Source organism: Microtus ochrogaster, chromosome 16, assembly GCF_000317375.1.
Source record: "Microtus ochrogaster isolate Prairie Vole_2 chromosome 16, MicOch1.0, whole genome shotgun sequence".
Taxonomy (NCBI): Eukaryota; Metazoa; Chordata; class Mammalia; order Rodentia; family Cricetidae; genus Microtus; species Microtus ochrogaster.
In genome coordinates, this window is record NC_022018.1 from 14757793 (window position 1) to 14774276 (window position 16484).

The following is a 16484-nucleotide window of genomic DNA, read 5'->3' on the forward strand; positions in this document are numbered from 1 at the left end:
CTCTCTCTCTCTCTCTTTCTTTCTTTCTCTCATTTGAGAGAGGGTTTCTCTGTACCTGCCTCTGCCTCCCAAGTGCTGGAATTAAAGTCATGCGCCAGTCACCATACGCAGCTTTGTTGTTTGTTTGTTTCTTTCTTTCTTAACATTCATTTAACAATTCTCTACTGTTAAACCTCTCTATCATCAAATTTCTATATATATTCATTTATTTCACTTGTGTATTTTTGAGTTGATAGTCTGATCCTAATGCATTAAACAGTATATCTTAGGGCAAATGATCTATCACAGAGAAGAAAAAAACAATTAAAACATCCATCAGTTAGTATGACCTTTTTAAATTTTGTATGTAAGGGTTAGCACTTATTATCTACTTAAAACTTATGAATTAATTATTTGAAATCTTTCCTGAGTCACATTCATGATGTAAGATATAAAAATCTTAAAGTATCAAGATAATTACTCAATCACAAGCATTGAGTTTGCTAGTATGCACAAAGATGGAAACAGAAAACTTTAACAAAAGAAGAAATTAGACTTAACAAGAGAAACGTAAACAAGATGGACCTAATTAGTTAATTAGTCATTTAGCTAATTATTATTCTATCCTACCTTTTATTTTGTCTTTTGGCAGACACCTTCAAATTTTTATGTTCAAACCCATCTAGAGGGACAAAGGGGTTTAATAGGAGGGGAGGGTGAGAAAAGGGGGTGGGGGATAGGGGGAAATGTTCAACATACAATACACATTTGTATTAACTGGACAAACAAATTCTATAATACTCATCTGGTTTTTAATGCTCAGAGGTACCAGGCAAGTCAGACTCCAGCTTGCTCCACACCATCTAGAAATTGAAAACTGTTGTAGAGACTGAGTTTGGATTCCTGTCTTCATCTTTTGCATCTGAAGTACTTTGCACTCCCCATGCCCTTCATCACACACTTTTGCAGCGTACCAATCGGCTACAAAATTACAATGACTGCTTTTAGGTTTCTCAAAGTGCTATTATTCGTGCAGGTAAAGAGCATCTTTTACATCTCATTAAAATATTTATTGGTTTTCTTATTTTGAAATGCTCATCATATTTCTATGACTTTATTTGTAAATGTCTTGTCAGAATAAACAAGTGTGCTACATGTATAAAATTAGAAACATATCCCCATTCTACTGTTTCAGTCACTGCATACACAAACTTAGCAGTTCTGAGTTCTACCCCAAGGCTCAGACTTATTTCCTGCTCAGATGACTGCTGTCCAGCCAACAGCTATGGTGTGTGGACATTAGCATTTGAAAACAATGTCTTGAAGTTTGTAGTTTTGAGCAAACCTAATTCAAAAACAAAACACTTTGGAGATAAATAGAAATCAGATGAGGTTTGCATGTTCAGAGTGGTATGGTCCTAGACTAGATTAAACAAAGACCAATGTTTAATTATTACTTTGATATTTTGCTGCTTAGTGATCAAGTGAAAATAAGCAATAATTTATAAAATTTCTACTATAAAATACATTTATGTTTCTAAAAGATAAATATTAAACTGAATTGTGGTGGTTTGAAAGAAAATGGCACCCACCCAAAGGGAGAGTGACACTATTAGGAGGTATGGCATTGTTGGAATAGGTGTGGCCTTATTGGAGGGAGTGTGTCACTGTGGAAGCAGGGTTTGAGGTTTCATATATGCTCAAGCCATGCCCAGTGAGTCTGTTGACTTCCTGCTGCCTTCTGGTCAAGATGTAGTCAGAACCATATCTGCCTGCACATTGCCATGCTCCCTGTCATGATAATAATGGACTGAGTCTCTGAAACTGTAAGCCATCACCTCAATTATAATTTTCTTTGTAAGAATTGCCATTGGTCATGGTATCTTTTCACAGCAATAGAAAATACCCTAACTAGAACATGAATGATACCAGAGTTCATTTTAGTAGAGAAAAGTAAGATTTTTTTTTAAAAATCAGTCAGTGTTCTAATATAAGTTTTTTAGGATTTATTAATGTTTAATATTTTAATTCTGTTTTTTATATTTAGAATACTTTTCTTTTTTGAATGTATATCAGTGTAAGAAAGACTTTTCACATCTTTATTCATCTTCAAATGCATAAAGGAACACAGACTGGAGAGATAAAGGTGAATGGAGTCTGTGGTAAATCCTTTGTCACAATCATCTGCAATACATAAAATAAACCATCCTGCAGAAAAACTCTATGAATTTAATGTTTGTATTCTTCAAAACCATAAGAAAAACCATACTATAGTGAAACTCTATAAGTGAATTTAGTTTTTTAATGTTTTGTACTTCATACAGGAGTAAGACTTTTGTGTGTAATCAATCTGATAAAGCTGATGCATGTTACCCTAATCATTTGGATCTGTGGAAGAAACTGAGGGCTTATTATAACTTATTTTTTAAAGATCTTAAGCCAACACACATACAGTTAACCAACATCAGTTATTTTTAGAATACTTTTCAAAAGGAAGAATTTGTTGATCCAGTTCTTATTCAAAAAATATAACCATTAATCTCAGTGGCTTTTAATGAAACATAAAATTGAATACAGAATGCATTTTGTGTCATTTTCATAAGGATGTACAAGAAGCTATCTGAAGAAATATGGGCTCCTTAATAGTTCAGTGTTTACCATTCACTTCTGTAGGTTTTCTGAGTACTCAGAGTGTATCTCAATTATATGAAGCACGTGTTACTTTATTAGTTTAAGAAAGAAGGGAAGGGGGTATTGAAGACTACAAAGAAATCCCAGAGAAGTAGCTAAAGGCTTAGGCCAATGAGTACAGATAGGACATAGTCCCTAGTTGAGGAACTCATTTGGGCAGCATCTTAGCAAGACAGAGGGACAGTCATCAGAAGGTCACCTTATCAGAGAGGAGTTGCTTTGACAGCAGCTTGGAGGTGTAGGGACTTGAAGATTAGCCAGAATGTTTGCTTTCCTGCATGTGGGTTTTTCTGCATCTCAACAGCATCAGGTGTGCTTGTTGGACCTTTTGAAGTGTTGACTTGACTTGATATTTTTAATTTTTATTTTAAAAACAATCTTATTTTACATAACAATCATAGTTCCCTCTCCCCTGTTTTCCCACTCCCACCACTTTCTCCTCATCCAGCCTCCCATCCACCCCTTAGAGAGGGTGAGGCCACCCATGGGGAGTCAATAAAATCTGTCATATCACTTGAGGCAGGACCAAGGTCCTCCCCCTGTATCTAAGCTGAGCAAGGTATCTTTCCTTAGGGAATGGGCTCTAAAGAGCCAGTTCATGCACTTGAAATCAATACTGGTTCCAGTGCTAGCTGTCCCCCCAACTGCCCATGCCACACAACTGTCACCCTCATTCAGAGGGCCTAGTTTAGTCTTATGCTGTTTCCTGAACTGTCAGTCCATGGTCAGTAAGCTCCCACTAGCTCGAGACAGCTGTTTCTGTGAGTATCCCCACGTGGTCTTGACCCATTTTCTCATAATGTCACTCCTTGCTCTCTATGACTGGACTCCAGGAGTTTGGCCCAGTGCTTAGCTGTGGATCTCTGCATCTGCCTCCAACAGATGACTTGATTTGAAACAAAGCAAAGTGAGTTGTCAAAAATCTCATTACTTAATTCTGCAAAAATAATAATGCCTGTTAAAAGTTTCTGCTCAGGATTTTGTGGTGAATCATGGTTAATAATGCAGGACCCATTATTTCTAAGTTCACATGAGTATAAAAATGATTTTTTACCCTTTTTTAGTGTTCTATTCTGTTTTAAAATTTATTAAATTATGTGTATTTTGCTGTGTACTTTATTTCAGACAAGTTAATATTTTCAGAAGTTAGTTTAAATTGAACCAGAAGTTCATGTTATATGAAAAACAGACCAAGGCCAGGTAGTGGTGGTGCATGCCTTTAATCCTAGCACTCTGGAGGCAGAGACAGGTGGATCTCTGTGAGTTCAAGGCTAGTTCAGAGCAAGTTTCAGGACGAGCTCCAAAGCTACAGACAAACCCTGTCTTGAGCCCCCCAGCCCCCCCACAAATAAACAAAACAAAACGAAGACCAAAATTCAGAAGTTAAACTTCTGGCCCAATGTCATGTGCTAATAAATAGCCAATATTGCCATTGCAAATCAGCCAGAGATCATCATCCACAATGCTAAAATTCTCTCATCTATTCATGTTTTACTTTGGGAGTATCTATTCTTGCCCTCATTCTGTTCTTATCGTTTTTATTCTTGATTTTTTTTTCTGAAAAGGAAAACCTGATTTGGAACACCTAACTCTTCCTTTACAAATAACTCTACATTGGAGCCCGGTAGTGGTGGCGGACACTTTTAATCCCAGCACTCGGGAGCCAGAGACAGGCAAATCTCTGTGAGTTCGAGGCCAGCCTGGTCTACAAGAGCTAGTTCCAGGACCTACTCCCAAACTACAGAGAAGCCCTGTCTTGAAAAACAAAAACAAACAAAAATTAAGCCAAATAAGTCTACACTGGCGGGGTTTTCACTGTTTCATTGCAGATTCTCACCATGATTGAACTTCATTGAAGTCTTTTAAGCAGGATGCTCTATTCTCATCCACATATAATTTCTAAAATTATTAAACAATAGGCCCCTCCAAATTGCCAGTGTTAAACATGTCCTTAGTATTACTTTTCACATCTTATTTCCAACCTGTGTTGTATCATTATGTCAAGTGCTTATGTCAAGAGGAAGTCTCTCCTCTGTGGATTTTTCTATGGAAATAGAAGAGTTAAAAGAAAAGGTCAACCCCATGAATCTCTTCTACCAGTGCAACTAAGTCATTCTGTAAATGAGAGATTTGTAGACTCTTGGTTTCTCACCAAATCCTATGCTGATTCATCCCTTTAAAAATAAAATCTTATTGCTATCTCAGAGTTTGCACATAGATTCTGAAATTGAGCTATTTAAAATGTTCCCTTTTCCTTTTCAGTGATTTCTTTTGTAATACAAGGAAAGTTTAAATATTGCAAGGTTGAAGACATTGGCACTGATCAAAAATAGCTACATGGTGTTAGCAAGAAGTGTGTTATTTCCCTAGAGGCTAAAACAGTTTAACAAATAAAAATGAGGTAGAGCTAGTCATGTAGAGTCAGGGAAATAATAACAAGTCATTTTAAGAACTTTGCCTTTAGCATTCTTGTCCTCTTGTTACTATAACGGCTTGGGCTTCCTTGGGGCTGTTGCATGGGGGCAATTCTGCCTCTAGAGGCTGCAATGGTGTATTGAGTCATGTGCCTCTGTACTTGGTGAACTAGGGTGATGAGAGCTAGGAGCTGGTTTTGAGACAATTGGATAAGTTTATAGTAGAATATTATTAGCCTCTTATTTGATATACAGGTTTGATTTGCTCATATAATTTGTCATATCTGTGAGGGTTCGGGAACAGGGGTGGGAATACATGGTAAAAAATGGAAGAAGATGAATATCTTCTCTCTTAGAAGAAAGGTTTTTCTTTAGACTTTTGCATATCATAACTCAGAATCATAGAATTTTATAATGACCGAGTTAATAGGTTTTAGATTTTCTTCAGTTAATTACTAAAAAGCTTATAATTCAGCAATATCTGATTACATGTCCTTCAGTGAAAAAAGATATTGCTAAGTTAGTTCTCTTATGTCCAAATACAATCTCTTCTTTAAAAGAGACCATTGCTATCATGTTAGGATGAATCCTCTGGACTGTGAGTACCCCAGGCTTCTACGATTTTGATGTGGCTTTGCTATCTACAATGTGATGGGCTGTATACACAGCTATCCTGGGCTATGTACAACCTGTGAGCAACTGACTGTACACATCTACAAATCTGGAACTTTGTTTATAGAGATACACACATAGGCTAGATGGGTGCTTTATAGAAACAGCATTATACCATATTTGCTGGGTATATTTTGAGAAAGTACTCCCCTCCACTGAATTTCCCAGTTCACAACTCTAGTTAAAATTAGCTCTATTTTGCTATTTTTATCTAAAGTAAAGCTGTTTAGGAGGTGAATTTTATCTCCACCTCTATGAATTTGCTCATTCTCTCCTTTGTCTTCATTTCTGAGTTCCTCCTTTCCCATCACTGAGCACTTCTCTCTTCCCATCTTTTACAGCTAATCAGGGGATCACTCATAGTAATTATATATGAATCTTTGGTGCCAATTACAAAACAAAGATTTTTGTCCAAGTTAAAATATCTAGTACCACCACAGCAGTGGGAATGGTGATGGACTATTTTAGGTTATATGCAATTTTTCTTTGCCATGAAGAACCATTCATTTTGTTTGGCTCATTCTGTTAGACTTTGAAGCCAAATTCACCACAGGATATTTCAAAAGAAAAAAGTGTACATTTAAAATATACCTCACATTTGAAGATAGTTGTCAGAGTTCAAGTTTAGAAGCTGAAATTCTGAGCTTCCCTGTTGAGCAAGGATCGGGACTAAGCAAGAAGTACATATATCTCTATTGTACAGGTAGCTGTGAGAATACACATATGATTGCTACTGTTGTATTCTAGCAATGGCTGAAACACAGACACATAGTCTACTGCTCCCAAAAGGATCAAAAGACATTGCAGAAGGAAGATACCACCACCCCAAAGCATCATCACATGCCAAAGGACTTCTGGGCCCTCTATATCTAGGCTCTTTACTCTTCTGGGGTAATTTTGGATTTTTACTTTTTATTATAGTTGTGTATTGCTTTAAATTTATGTGTTTGTCTAGGCAAATGAGTGCAGATGCTTGCAGAGTCCACAAGAGTGTGACATATCCCCTGGAGCTGGTCACTGGGAACCAAACTCAGGTCCATGTAAGAACAGTATGTGCTCTTAAGCACCAAGCCATCTCTTCAGTGTCTTCAGTAGTCATTTTTGGTTCCAAACATAAAACACTTTTTGTTGCTATCAATATATATTCATAGTTTTCAAATTCATCAACTAGGTGCTGCTTTATGACTTAAAACTGGATAAACAATGATGTACCAAGTCCAATGCTAAGTATTTTAACTACTTCATGTTTAATAACTTACTGGGTTTAATAAGGTATGTCTTACGGTTTCTGTTGTTGTAAAGAGATACCATGACCATACAGCTCTTATAAGGAAAACATTTAATCGAGGTGGCAACTTACAGTTCAGAGGGTCTGTCCATTATCATCATGGAAGGGAGCATGGAAACATTCATGCAGGTATGGTGCTGCTTACATCTTGATCAGAAGGCAACAGAAAATACATTATGACACTGGACAGTATCTTCAGCATAGGAAGCTTCAAAGCCCACCCCCAGTGGCCACACTTCCTCCAACAAGGACACACCTCCTAGTAGTGCCATACCCTTCGAGCTTATGGGGGCCAATTACATTCAAACTACCACAAGGTGTTAACATACTCTATTGGGAAAGGCTATTGAAGTAGCTTGTTTCATTGCCTGCTTAAGGAGCTATTTCAGAATCCACAGTGGTACAGAATTAACTGCAAAACTTTCCTGCTACACTCTCGAGCTCTTCTGTCAGTCTACAAGGCAGATTCTTTTACAAGAAGTATCACATAATGGTTTGTAGTCTGAGTCTTAGTGTCATATTAATAAATTAGAACATAAGTTATAAAAATATCCATAAGTAGTTTATGCTTTGCCAAATGCAATTTTCCATATTAGAAATTCTACTAGCCTCAACTCAAATACTGCGGATAGAAATTGTCTTTTCATGAAACAGAAATATCTACTAGGTATAACAATGGCCCGTATCAAAAAGCACTTAGAGACAGAAGATATATTGTAGAGGTACAATTGCTTGCCTGGTATGCGTATGCCTTGGGCTCCATCCTCAGACCACAGGGAATGGGGGAAAAGAAGCTACGCAAGTGATTGACAGCATCCACTATTCTCAAACTCTTAGACATGAGTTACTTCGAAGGATTACATAAAGCAGCTCTGTGTGTTTAATACCCAGCAAGGTTTTGAAAGAGGAATAAAAAATTATTTTTCTGACTATCCAGTTATCACATCATTTTCAAAACATATATAACGCACTGTCATAGTCTGGATTCCTAGCCTCCTTCACTTGTCGCAGAATTAATTTTCTTACTTCACTTAACTTTCCTGTAAATTAAGGCATCTATATGCATTTTATATAGCATTTAATGAAAATTAGGCATTCCAGAGTGACTAATTTTTTGATTTGGTAAGACATACCCTATCTTGACACTTTAGCTCATTGAAGTCAAACTTATTGTTATAAGCTAAGATTTTTTTTCTTGCCTCAATTCTGTTTTGTTATAGGAATTTTATATTTTGCAAATTATAAAAGTATCACAAAATTGTTAGACACATTGATGCTTTGAAACTAAATATTTAATAACTTTAAAGGTGAGGAACCTTTTATATTTAGTGTGATTCGTATTGTTTACACAACGAAGCTGTATTGTGGGGATTATATTGTATCATTGAGATTCCAAGCCCCTATATAGCTCACACACCAAACTTTGTTTAGACCCTCCACAATGATCCAGCAGGTGTCCATGAAACACTTTAGGTCACTGGTAGCTTCTGTGTCAGAAACAGAAAAACTATCTGTGTTGGTTACAATTGCTCAGATTGTAGGAATCTTCAAGATAGTGATGTTGGCTTCTCAGAAGTCAGTGACGACATTGTTAGGCCTGACCTCACTTCATACCCAGGCTTCCTCATGTGGCAGCTGTTTAGCCACCTGAAAGCTAGCTAGATTTTATTTATGTACTTAATTTTTCCCAGAAGAATGCTGTTCTTAAGGATGAAGCATTTTTACAGTAGCATAAATCCTCTGTGCCTGGAAATTAAATTAACAATGGCATTCTCAATTTGTCTTCTAGAGCATCAGAGCATCCGGCCTCATCCTGTTGGAAACAATACTCTTTGGGTCTCTGCTCCTGTACTTTCCAGTAAGTGACTTCCTGCTATTTTAAAAGCAGTCATCTGTTTTATTTTGATTTTCCATATTGTATATATACTACATATTACTAAGGACTTGGTAGATATTTAAATCTGACTCTTACAATTTGGTTTTCATTAGATATTTATGTCATTTCTAAATCTTGTGGGGGGTTCTTGTAAACTAGTTGTATTTTTCTTCCTAGTTTTGTGAAAAGAGTCAAATATTTAGGCAAGATAGCACACGAAGGTCATATTTAGTGCATATGTTTCTTTCTTCTCTTATATAAATCAGAACTGCACACATACCACCAACAAGATGATGCTAGAATTTCCCTGTGCAAAAAAACATAAAGAAAAGTAAATTTTAGTGAAGTAAATGTAAATGTGATACTGCTCTTATATTTTATTGTTGCAACACTGAGTTTTTAATGATAAACACCAATTACTAATACAATTAAACAGTTGGTGTTCTGAAGTTATCATGTGATAAGCATGGAGGTAATTTCTGGAAATACTCTTAATTTCTTCTCTCAAGAGGCTTACAATTTATAGGAAGAATTGATTCAGTACAGAGCCCTGTGATACAGTATGACAAAGACTCGGAGTGGCAGCAGCATGGCATGGGGACACTTAGGGAAGATGCACAGTCAAATCTAGAAAACATGGTATAAAAAGGTCTCCCAAGATCTAAGGCTGAGATGCTGTCTGAGGAAAAGGCAGGCTTGGCCCCACATCGTGTTTTTTTTCTTCTTGTTTCTCTTGTTGGGCTGAAAGCTAAATAGAGGAAATTCTGCTCCTTCTGTCTTTCTGTCTTCTACAACTGGGGTTTCTATTGCTGTGATTAAAAAAATGATCAAAAGCAACTTGTGAAGGAAAGGGTGTAATCCATTTATACTTCTACACCACACTCCATCATGGAAGGAGTCAAGGCAGGAACTCAAGGCAGGAACCTAGAGGCAAGAACTGATGCAGACGCCATGGAAAAATGCTGGATTGTTCTTAATGGTTGCTCAGTCTTCTTCATTATACCATCCAGGACCACCTGTCCAGGGGTGGCACAACCCACAGTGAGCTGGACAGTCTCAAAGAAATCAAGAAAATGCCTGAGAGGCTTGCCTACAAGTCAGTCAGTGAGGGCATTTATTCAATTCAGGTTCCTTCTTCCCAAGAGACTCTAGCCTGTGTAAATTTGACACAGCACTAGCTAGCACAGCTACCTTTTTCCTTTATAAACCATCCAGTCTCAGGTATTTTGTATTTTGTCATAGTATCTCAAAGGAACTGAGAAAATCGGATTTTATTTCTCCATAGAAATCATCTACATTAATTTTTTTTAACTCATGGCAGTATGTATTGCAATCAATAAAAAACCAACAGTATTTACAGATTGAAATTTCTCATTGCTTGCATTCTGCCTCTGTAAGTGGTATGCCATGCACTCTAATATTTAATTTTCCCATAGAACTATCAGGCACATATATGAATGACCTAATAAGGTAGTGAAAGGTTTGAAATGTCCCGACTAATATAAAGAATTATCTTAATAACCTGAATTTATTTTGTATTATCTGTTTGGGCTTTTTTTTGCATCAACCTCTGTTGTGTGTGAACCCACTATCTATCCAGTTATTAATTGGCCTTTAGAAAGGTCAGTTCTAATCTGTTGCCCTACTGGTGTCTCATCAGTCTTCATAGAAGAAAAGTGAAAACTCTCATCCTGGCTTATGATGTGGTGTTTGCCTGCCTGTTCTGTCTCACTGTGAACTATTTCCTCCCCACATTCTGGTCCCCAGCTGTAAGGCTTTTCTTCTGTTCTCAAATGAATGCAACTCCTACCGTCTCTTCCTGGTCTCTGTCCTGTTACGATGGCTTGCAAAGAGTCTACCTGGCAGTAGGAAAAATCATGACCCTTTTATTATTTGTTTCTAGTGCCCACAGATAGGAAAAACATCTTTGAAATGCCATTCTATGGCATGAGCAGAAGTTTGGTTTATTTTTACTAATAAGCTGCATGCTTATTTAAGTGATCATATTTCTGAGCATCACCTGTCAGCTATGGGAGAATAATTGTAAAGCCTGTTACAGAGAAGAGCTGTTCCAGAAAAGTAGAACATTTGAAAGAACAATGTCTGGCTGTTAAATATTGAACACAGTGATTTGGGATCATTTTATAGAGTATAGAATGCATGTTTGAAAATCATTTGATGGCCTTATACTCTTGATGACATTAGATACAGAGAGAAAGAGAGACTCTTGATAGTTAAAACTGTAAAGGCAGCACTCTCTGTAATCTTCCAGAAGAAGGGAAATTGAGCATGGAAACTCCAGCAGGGTCACCCGTGGGGCTCACCCTGATGGTCTCGTCCTTAGATGTCTCTTTCACCCTTTAAAACCTAGTTCATTTTGCAGCTCCTTGAGTTCCAAGTTTCTGTCCTGTGTCTCCATCCTTAAGTCAGTGTTTGTTCTAGTTTTCTCTATGTTATGTTCTCAATAAGAGATGGACCAAAACCATGTTGGGGTAGAAATTGTTTGTTTGACATACAGGTTACAATCTATCATCAAGGGAAGCCAAGGCAGGAACTGTAGACAAGAAACTGAAAGTAGCAACTGAGACAGAGATCATGGAGGAATGTTGCTTACAGGCTTGCTTCTTCTGGCCTATGCTGTTATTTTTCTTCTACAGCTCAGATCCACCTGCCTAGGGATGGTACCACCCATTGTGGGATGGGCCCCCCTACATCAATTAGAAATCAAGAAAATGCCCCTAAAGATATGCCCTCATGCCATTTTCAACCAAGGTTTGCTCTTTTCAGGTGTGTCAAGTTGATAACTGAAGCTAACTATGATGGTGCTCACATTCTGAAGACAGAAAGGATCAAATTACTTAAAGTGTATTAAACTAGGATGTATAGCATAAGATTCTAGAGACAAAGAGATTAAAATGTATTACTGATGAAGCCTAGACAGGGAATCCTTTACACAATAGATCAGGAAATGCCATTTTGGCGATGGATAGTGAAGTCCTTTATGGGAGTAGATGCAAGCCTGGATGTACGTGCAATGAAACAATCTTACAAAGAACGATCTCGTCACTGGTGAAGAATGACCTGGGTTGCTTAGAATTTGACGATAGGAAGTTTTAACTTTTAGATAAGAGTTTTGCTTGTTCTTTTCAATGTTAAAATAATAAGATAAACCAAATACAAATAGAAAGTGTATTATTTAAAAGGGGACTAGAAGTGTTTCAGATATTATTAGAGCATTTTGGAATATATTCATTGACTGTACCAAATGAGCATCCCTAATTGAAAAAAAAAAACTCTACAAGGCTCTAAAATCAGAAGCCAATTTTGGATTGGAGATATTCAGCCTGGATAGTCAAAAGGTCTAATTGGTATAAATATGGCCAAAACCTCTTCTGCTTTTAAATATCTTTCCTAGTTTCTGAGCTCCTGCTGTGGACCATACCAGAACCACTCATGAATTTGCTGGGAATTATATCTTTTTAAAGTACACTTGAATAAAATAGATTGTTTCTAGGGCTGGGTTCTTCTGCAGAAGGAGACTGGGCTGTTCCCTGCTTTCCTGTGTTATGCAATGAACTTTATAATCTCTTTATGCTGCATATTGTCGTCCAGATTTGCAAGAATTAAGGTTATTTTTGCCATTTCTAAGCAATCTTGGACTACAGACGATTTCATAACAATGCTTACAGTGGAAAGTCCAAATTAGACATTATCATCATTGTGCAGACGAGGACAAACCGAAATCTGACTAAAGTTAGCATTGTTATAATTGGTAGTGTGAACTGCAGCTTTGAACCCTTTTCTTACAGATTCTCCAAAGAATTTCATGGTTTGAGGCCCATACATTGTGAACAAATGGGTTATCACCCATGATCACCTAAATACTTTCTGTGTAGCTATAAAATAAATGGACTAGACTTTCAGAAAAGAAAAGAAAACTAAAGTGTATGTTTCTTGTTAAATTGCACCAAAGGCATTTTCAATTTTTTTGATGGCAAGATCCAACTTTTTATTCAGTGAAGATATCATAAAAGAAAAAGAAAAAAATCCTAGCTCCCTTCTGCTGCTCTTCAGAGCATACACCCATTGACCTGCTAAGTGTCTACTACACATAAGCTCCTAAAGTTCCCAGATGACAGTACTTAATTTATGAAATAAATAAAAATTCAGCAATCCATCTTGTAAATTGCTTAAGGTGTGATACTAATAAACAGCCTATTAACAACAACAAAAACATGCAATGTCATATAGCTACAAAAACAGAAATAGAAAGCTACAGAACCTTGCATCATGAAAAGACTCAGAAAACAGATTTGATTTTACTGTGAAGGCATTTTCAATTTTTTAAACCTTGTCATTGATAATGTAAGTCTGGAAGTTTGTTTTGCTTTGACAAATGCATACATTTTAGTTGACTGTAGCTTCTAATCCTTAACTGGCTTATGATATGCTCATCAATAAGGGACGCCAATGCAGGAGTCAGTATGATGCATATTTTACGCTCACTGGTTTTATATAAAAGAATGGTAAAATACTTGGACATGAAGAGAGATCATATACAATTTAACTTTTGCTTCAACTCTTCATTTTGCAAACGAAAGAGGAGAGGATGATAGATGTTCCTATGCTTACAACTTTACCCAGCTAATTAATGATAAAGTCAAGAGGAGAACTCATCTCTTAGTTCTGTACCTGTCTCTTCACTATGGTAATAGCAAGATACTGGAACATGTGCAGGGGTTACGGAGACCTTTGCATTCTTTTGGATAAGTCAGTAAACCTCCACTACTTCATCTGGTGGAAACAGAAGGTACACAGGATCAAAGGAAACATCCAGTTTTGGTAGTTAAAGGTTTGGTTTGAGACCCAATGTAAAAATTTTTTGCAAATATGAATGGACCACAACTCCAGGGACAGACGTGACTCAGGTGGGGAGGGAATGAGGAAAAAGACAGACACAGACAATCCAAGGAAGTGGCATGTACAGAAGCAGGGATTGGGTGCACTGGGCTGTCTACCAGAGAAACTGTAGCACCCCAGAAACTCAGTGTTTATTACAGGGAGTTGAACAGAGAGCTGGGGTTATAGCACATGACTGAACAAAGAGGCAGGGTTTATGGTATGCAACAGGATCAGGGAGATGGACTTAACTAATATCTATAGGAGCACTCTCAGCAGGGGAACTGTCTTTAGGCCATAAACATCTCGGGGGAGAAAGTTCGAGTGGGCATTTTCTGCACATGCTGCCCATTCATATTCGGTCCCCTGAGTAGGAAGTCTTTGGCATATCTCTGAGACTGAGGCCACTGGGCCCTTGGCTTTACCATGCCCATGTCAATAACACACACCCACTCACATGGAGCTTCCTTTACTCTGGACGAACCATGTAGTTCAGTCATCCAGAGTTCTGAATCTCAATTGTTTTACCCCCAAAGTGGCAGAACTTTGACCAATAGGAATTTGAAAACTTTAGTTTTTAGTGAAAAACAATAGTAGTGTAATCTTTGATAGAACAGATATGAATTTAACTATATTACCTGTTATAAACAGTGTTTTGGCTTTGTGAAATATAGCAATTATCACAATTAGAACAATATGAGAAAATAAGAAGAGTTTTAATAACTGATTTTCATTGCCTCAAATACAACACAGAAAATTAGTTCCTCCTAATAAAGAAGCCCAAAGAGAAGAGGACAAATGGAGATAAAATAGTTCCTGAAAAGCGAGAGTAGAGGGAAAGAAACGAAAATAAATCCGATCACTTAAACACTTATAGAAATGTGAGAAGCAGCCAAATGCACTAAACTGAGAGCACCATAGAGGCCGTAGGGTGAGGACTGGGGGAAGCATAGTGGGAAACAAATGAGGACAGGCATGCAAGCCAGGAGGACCACAGACAGCCGAAGAGCAAAATGCAGATGCAGGAAATTGAAGTTCCTGAAGAAGAGAAAAAGTAGTACATTGTTGGAGGAGGGAGGCTGCTTGTTTGTTCCCAGCCACTTAGCCCGGAAATAATCACACAGAAACTATATTATTTAAATCACTGTTTGGCCCATTAACTCTAGCTTCTTATTGGCTAACTCTTACATTATTTTTTTTGCTTTATTACTTTTTCTTGTTTTCTTGACACTATATTTTTTATTGATTTTTATTGAGCTCTAAATTTTTCTCTGCTTCCCTCCTTACCTCTCCCCTCCTCCCTTCAACCTTCCCCCAAGGTCCCCATGCTCCCAATTTACTCAGGAGATCTTGTCTTTTTCTACTTCCCATGTAGGTTAGATCTATGTAAGTCTCTCTTAGTGTCCTCATTGTTGTCTAAGTTCTCTGGGATTGTGGTTTGTAGGCTGGTTTTCTTTCATTTAAGCCATTTCTATTGATCTGTGTATTGCAACATGGCTGTGGCTTACCAGGTAAAGTTCTGGCATCCATCTCTGGTGGTTACATGGCTTCTCTCTGACTCTGCCTCCTTTCTCTCAGCATTCAGTTTAGTTTTCCCCACCTACCTAAGTTCTTCCCTATCAATAGTTCAAGGCAGTTTCTTTATTCATAACCCATCTCCATTAATCTGTGCATCACCACGTGGTCGTGGCCTACCAGCTCTGGCAGTGACTCCACGGCTTCTCTCTGACTCTGCCTTTCTTCTCCCTTGCTATAGGCCAAGCCAGTTTCTTTATTCATTAACCAATAAAAGAAAAAGGACCTCCCACACCAGTACATAAAATTACTGATGTAATTTTAGTGATTTTGGGAATAAGAAAAGTCTTACATCTTTTGGTGGCTGGGAGGAATGACAAAGGGGCAGTATGCAGAGCCTACAGGGTGGGAAGCCTAGGGAGATGGACACAGGAGCAGAGGCTTCTGGATCTCCGCTTCTGCCCCACGAGGCTTTCCTGTCGCTGGTTTCCCTGGGTGACTTAGGAGAGGTAGGTTGTATTCCATGCTGTCATTCTGTGACCAAAACTGAACTTTGAAGTCTTGTGCTATTCCCACTCTCTGAGAATCCCAAGTACGATGAATTCTGTTGTTTCATCTAGCTGCTGTGTAGTTACCAGAAAGTGGCCATAAGAGGCAAGCTTCAGAGTTGATCACACTAAAGAACACAGAGAGGCTGGAAACTCTGTCAAAGTGAGCCTCACGTCTGAGTGTGGTATATGAAAATCAAGCTTGTTCAAGCTTAGGGGGTAGAGACCTTGTAGAGGTGACTAGGTCACAAGACTGAGTTCTCATGGACTTCTCAGACTGCTAAACTGATTTAAAACTGAGGGCACCACTTTGCTCCCCACCAGGAATTCTCATGTCACCTACATCCTCAGCAATCCTTCTCATTTTCCATTGTTAATGAAAAGTAAGCACCATCTCGGCGGATGGGAAGTGTAGTTTTTATTTTCTAAAACTCCTTCAAAGCACAACCAGAATTATTTATTTATTTATTTCTCTTCCTTCCTTCCTCCCTCCCCCCTCTCTCCTCTCCACCAGGAATTCTCATGTCACCTACATCCTCAGCAATCCTTCTCATTTTCCATTGTTAATGAAAAGTAAGCACCATCTCGGCGGATGGGAAGTG

At 37.8% G+C, this 16484-nt stretch overlaps 1 protein-coding gene across 1 annotated transcript in view; it reads left to right on the forward strand.

Annotated features, from left to right (window-relative positions):
* Gpr158 (G protein-coupled receptor 158) overlaps positions 1-16484 on the forward strand; it is a 362091-nt gene that overhangs the window by 230327 nt on the left and 115280 nt on the right. The window contains exon 5 of the mRNA XM_005354743.3: positions 8834-8902. Within this exon, the coding sequence (XP_005354800.1) occupies positions 8834-8902 (69 nt within the window). The remainder of the gene's footprint in view (positions 1-8833; positions 8903-16484) is intronic.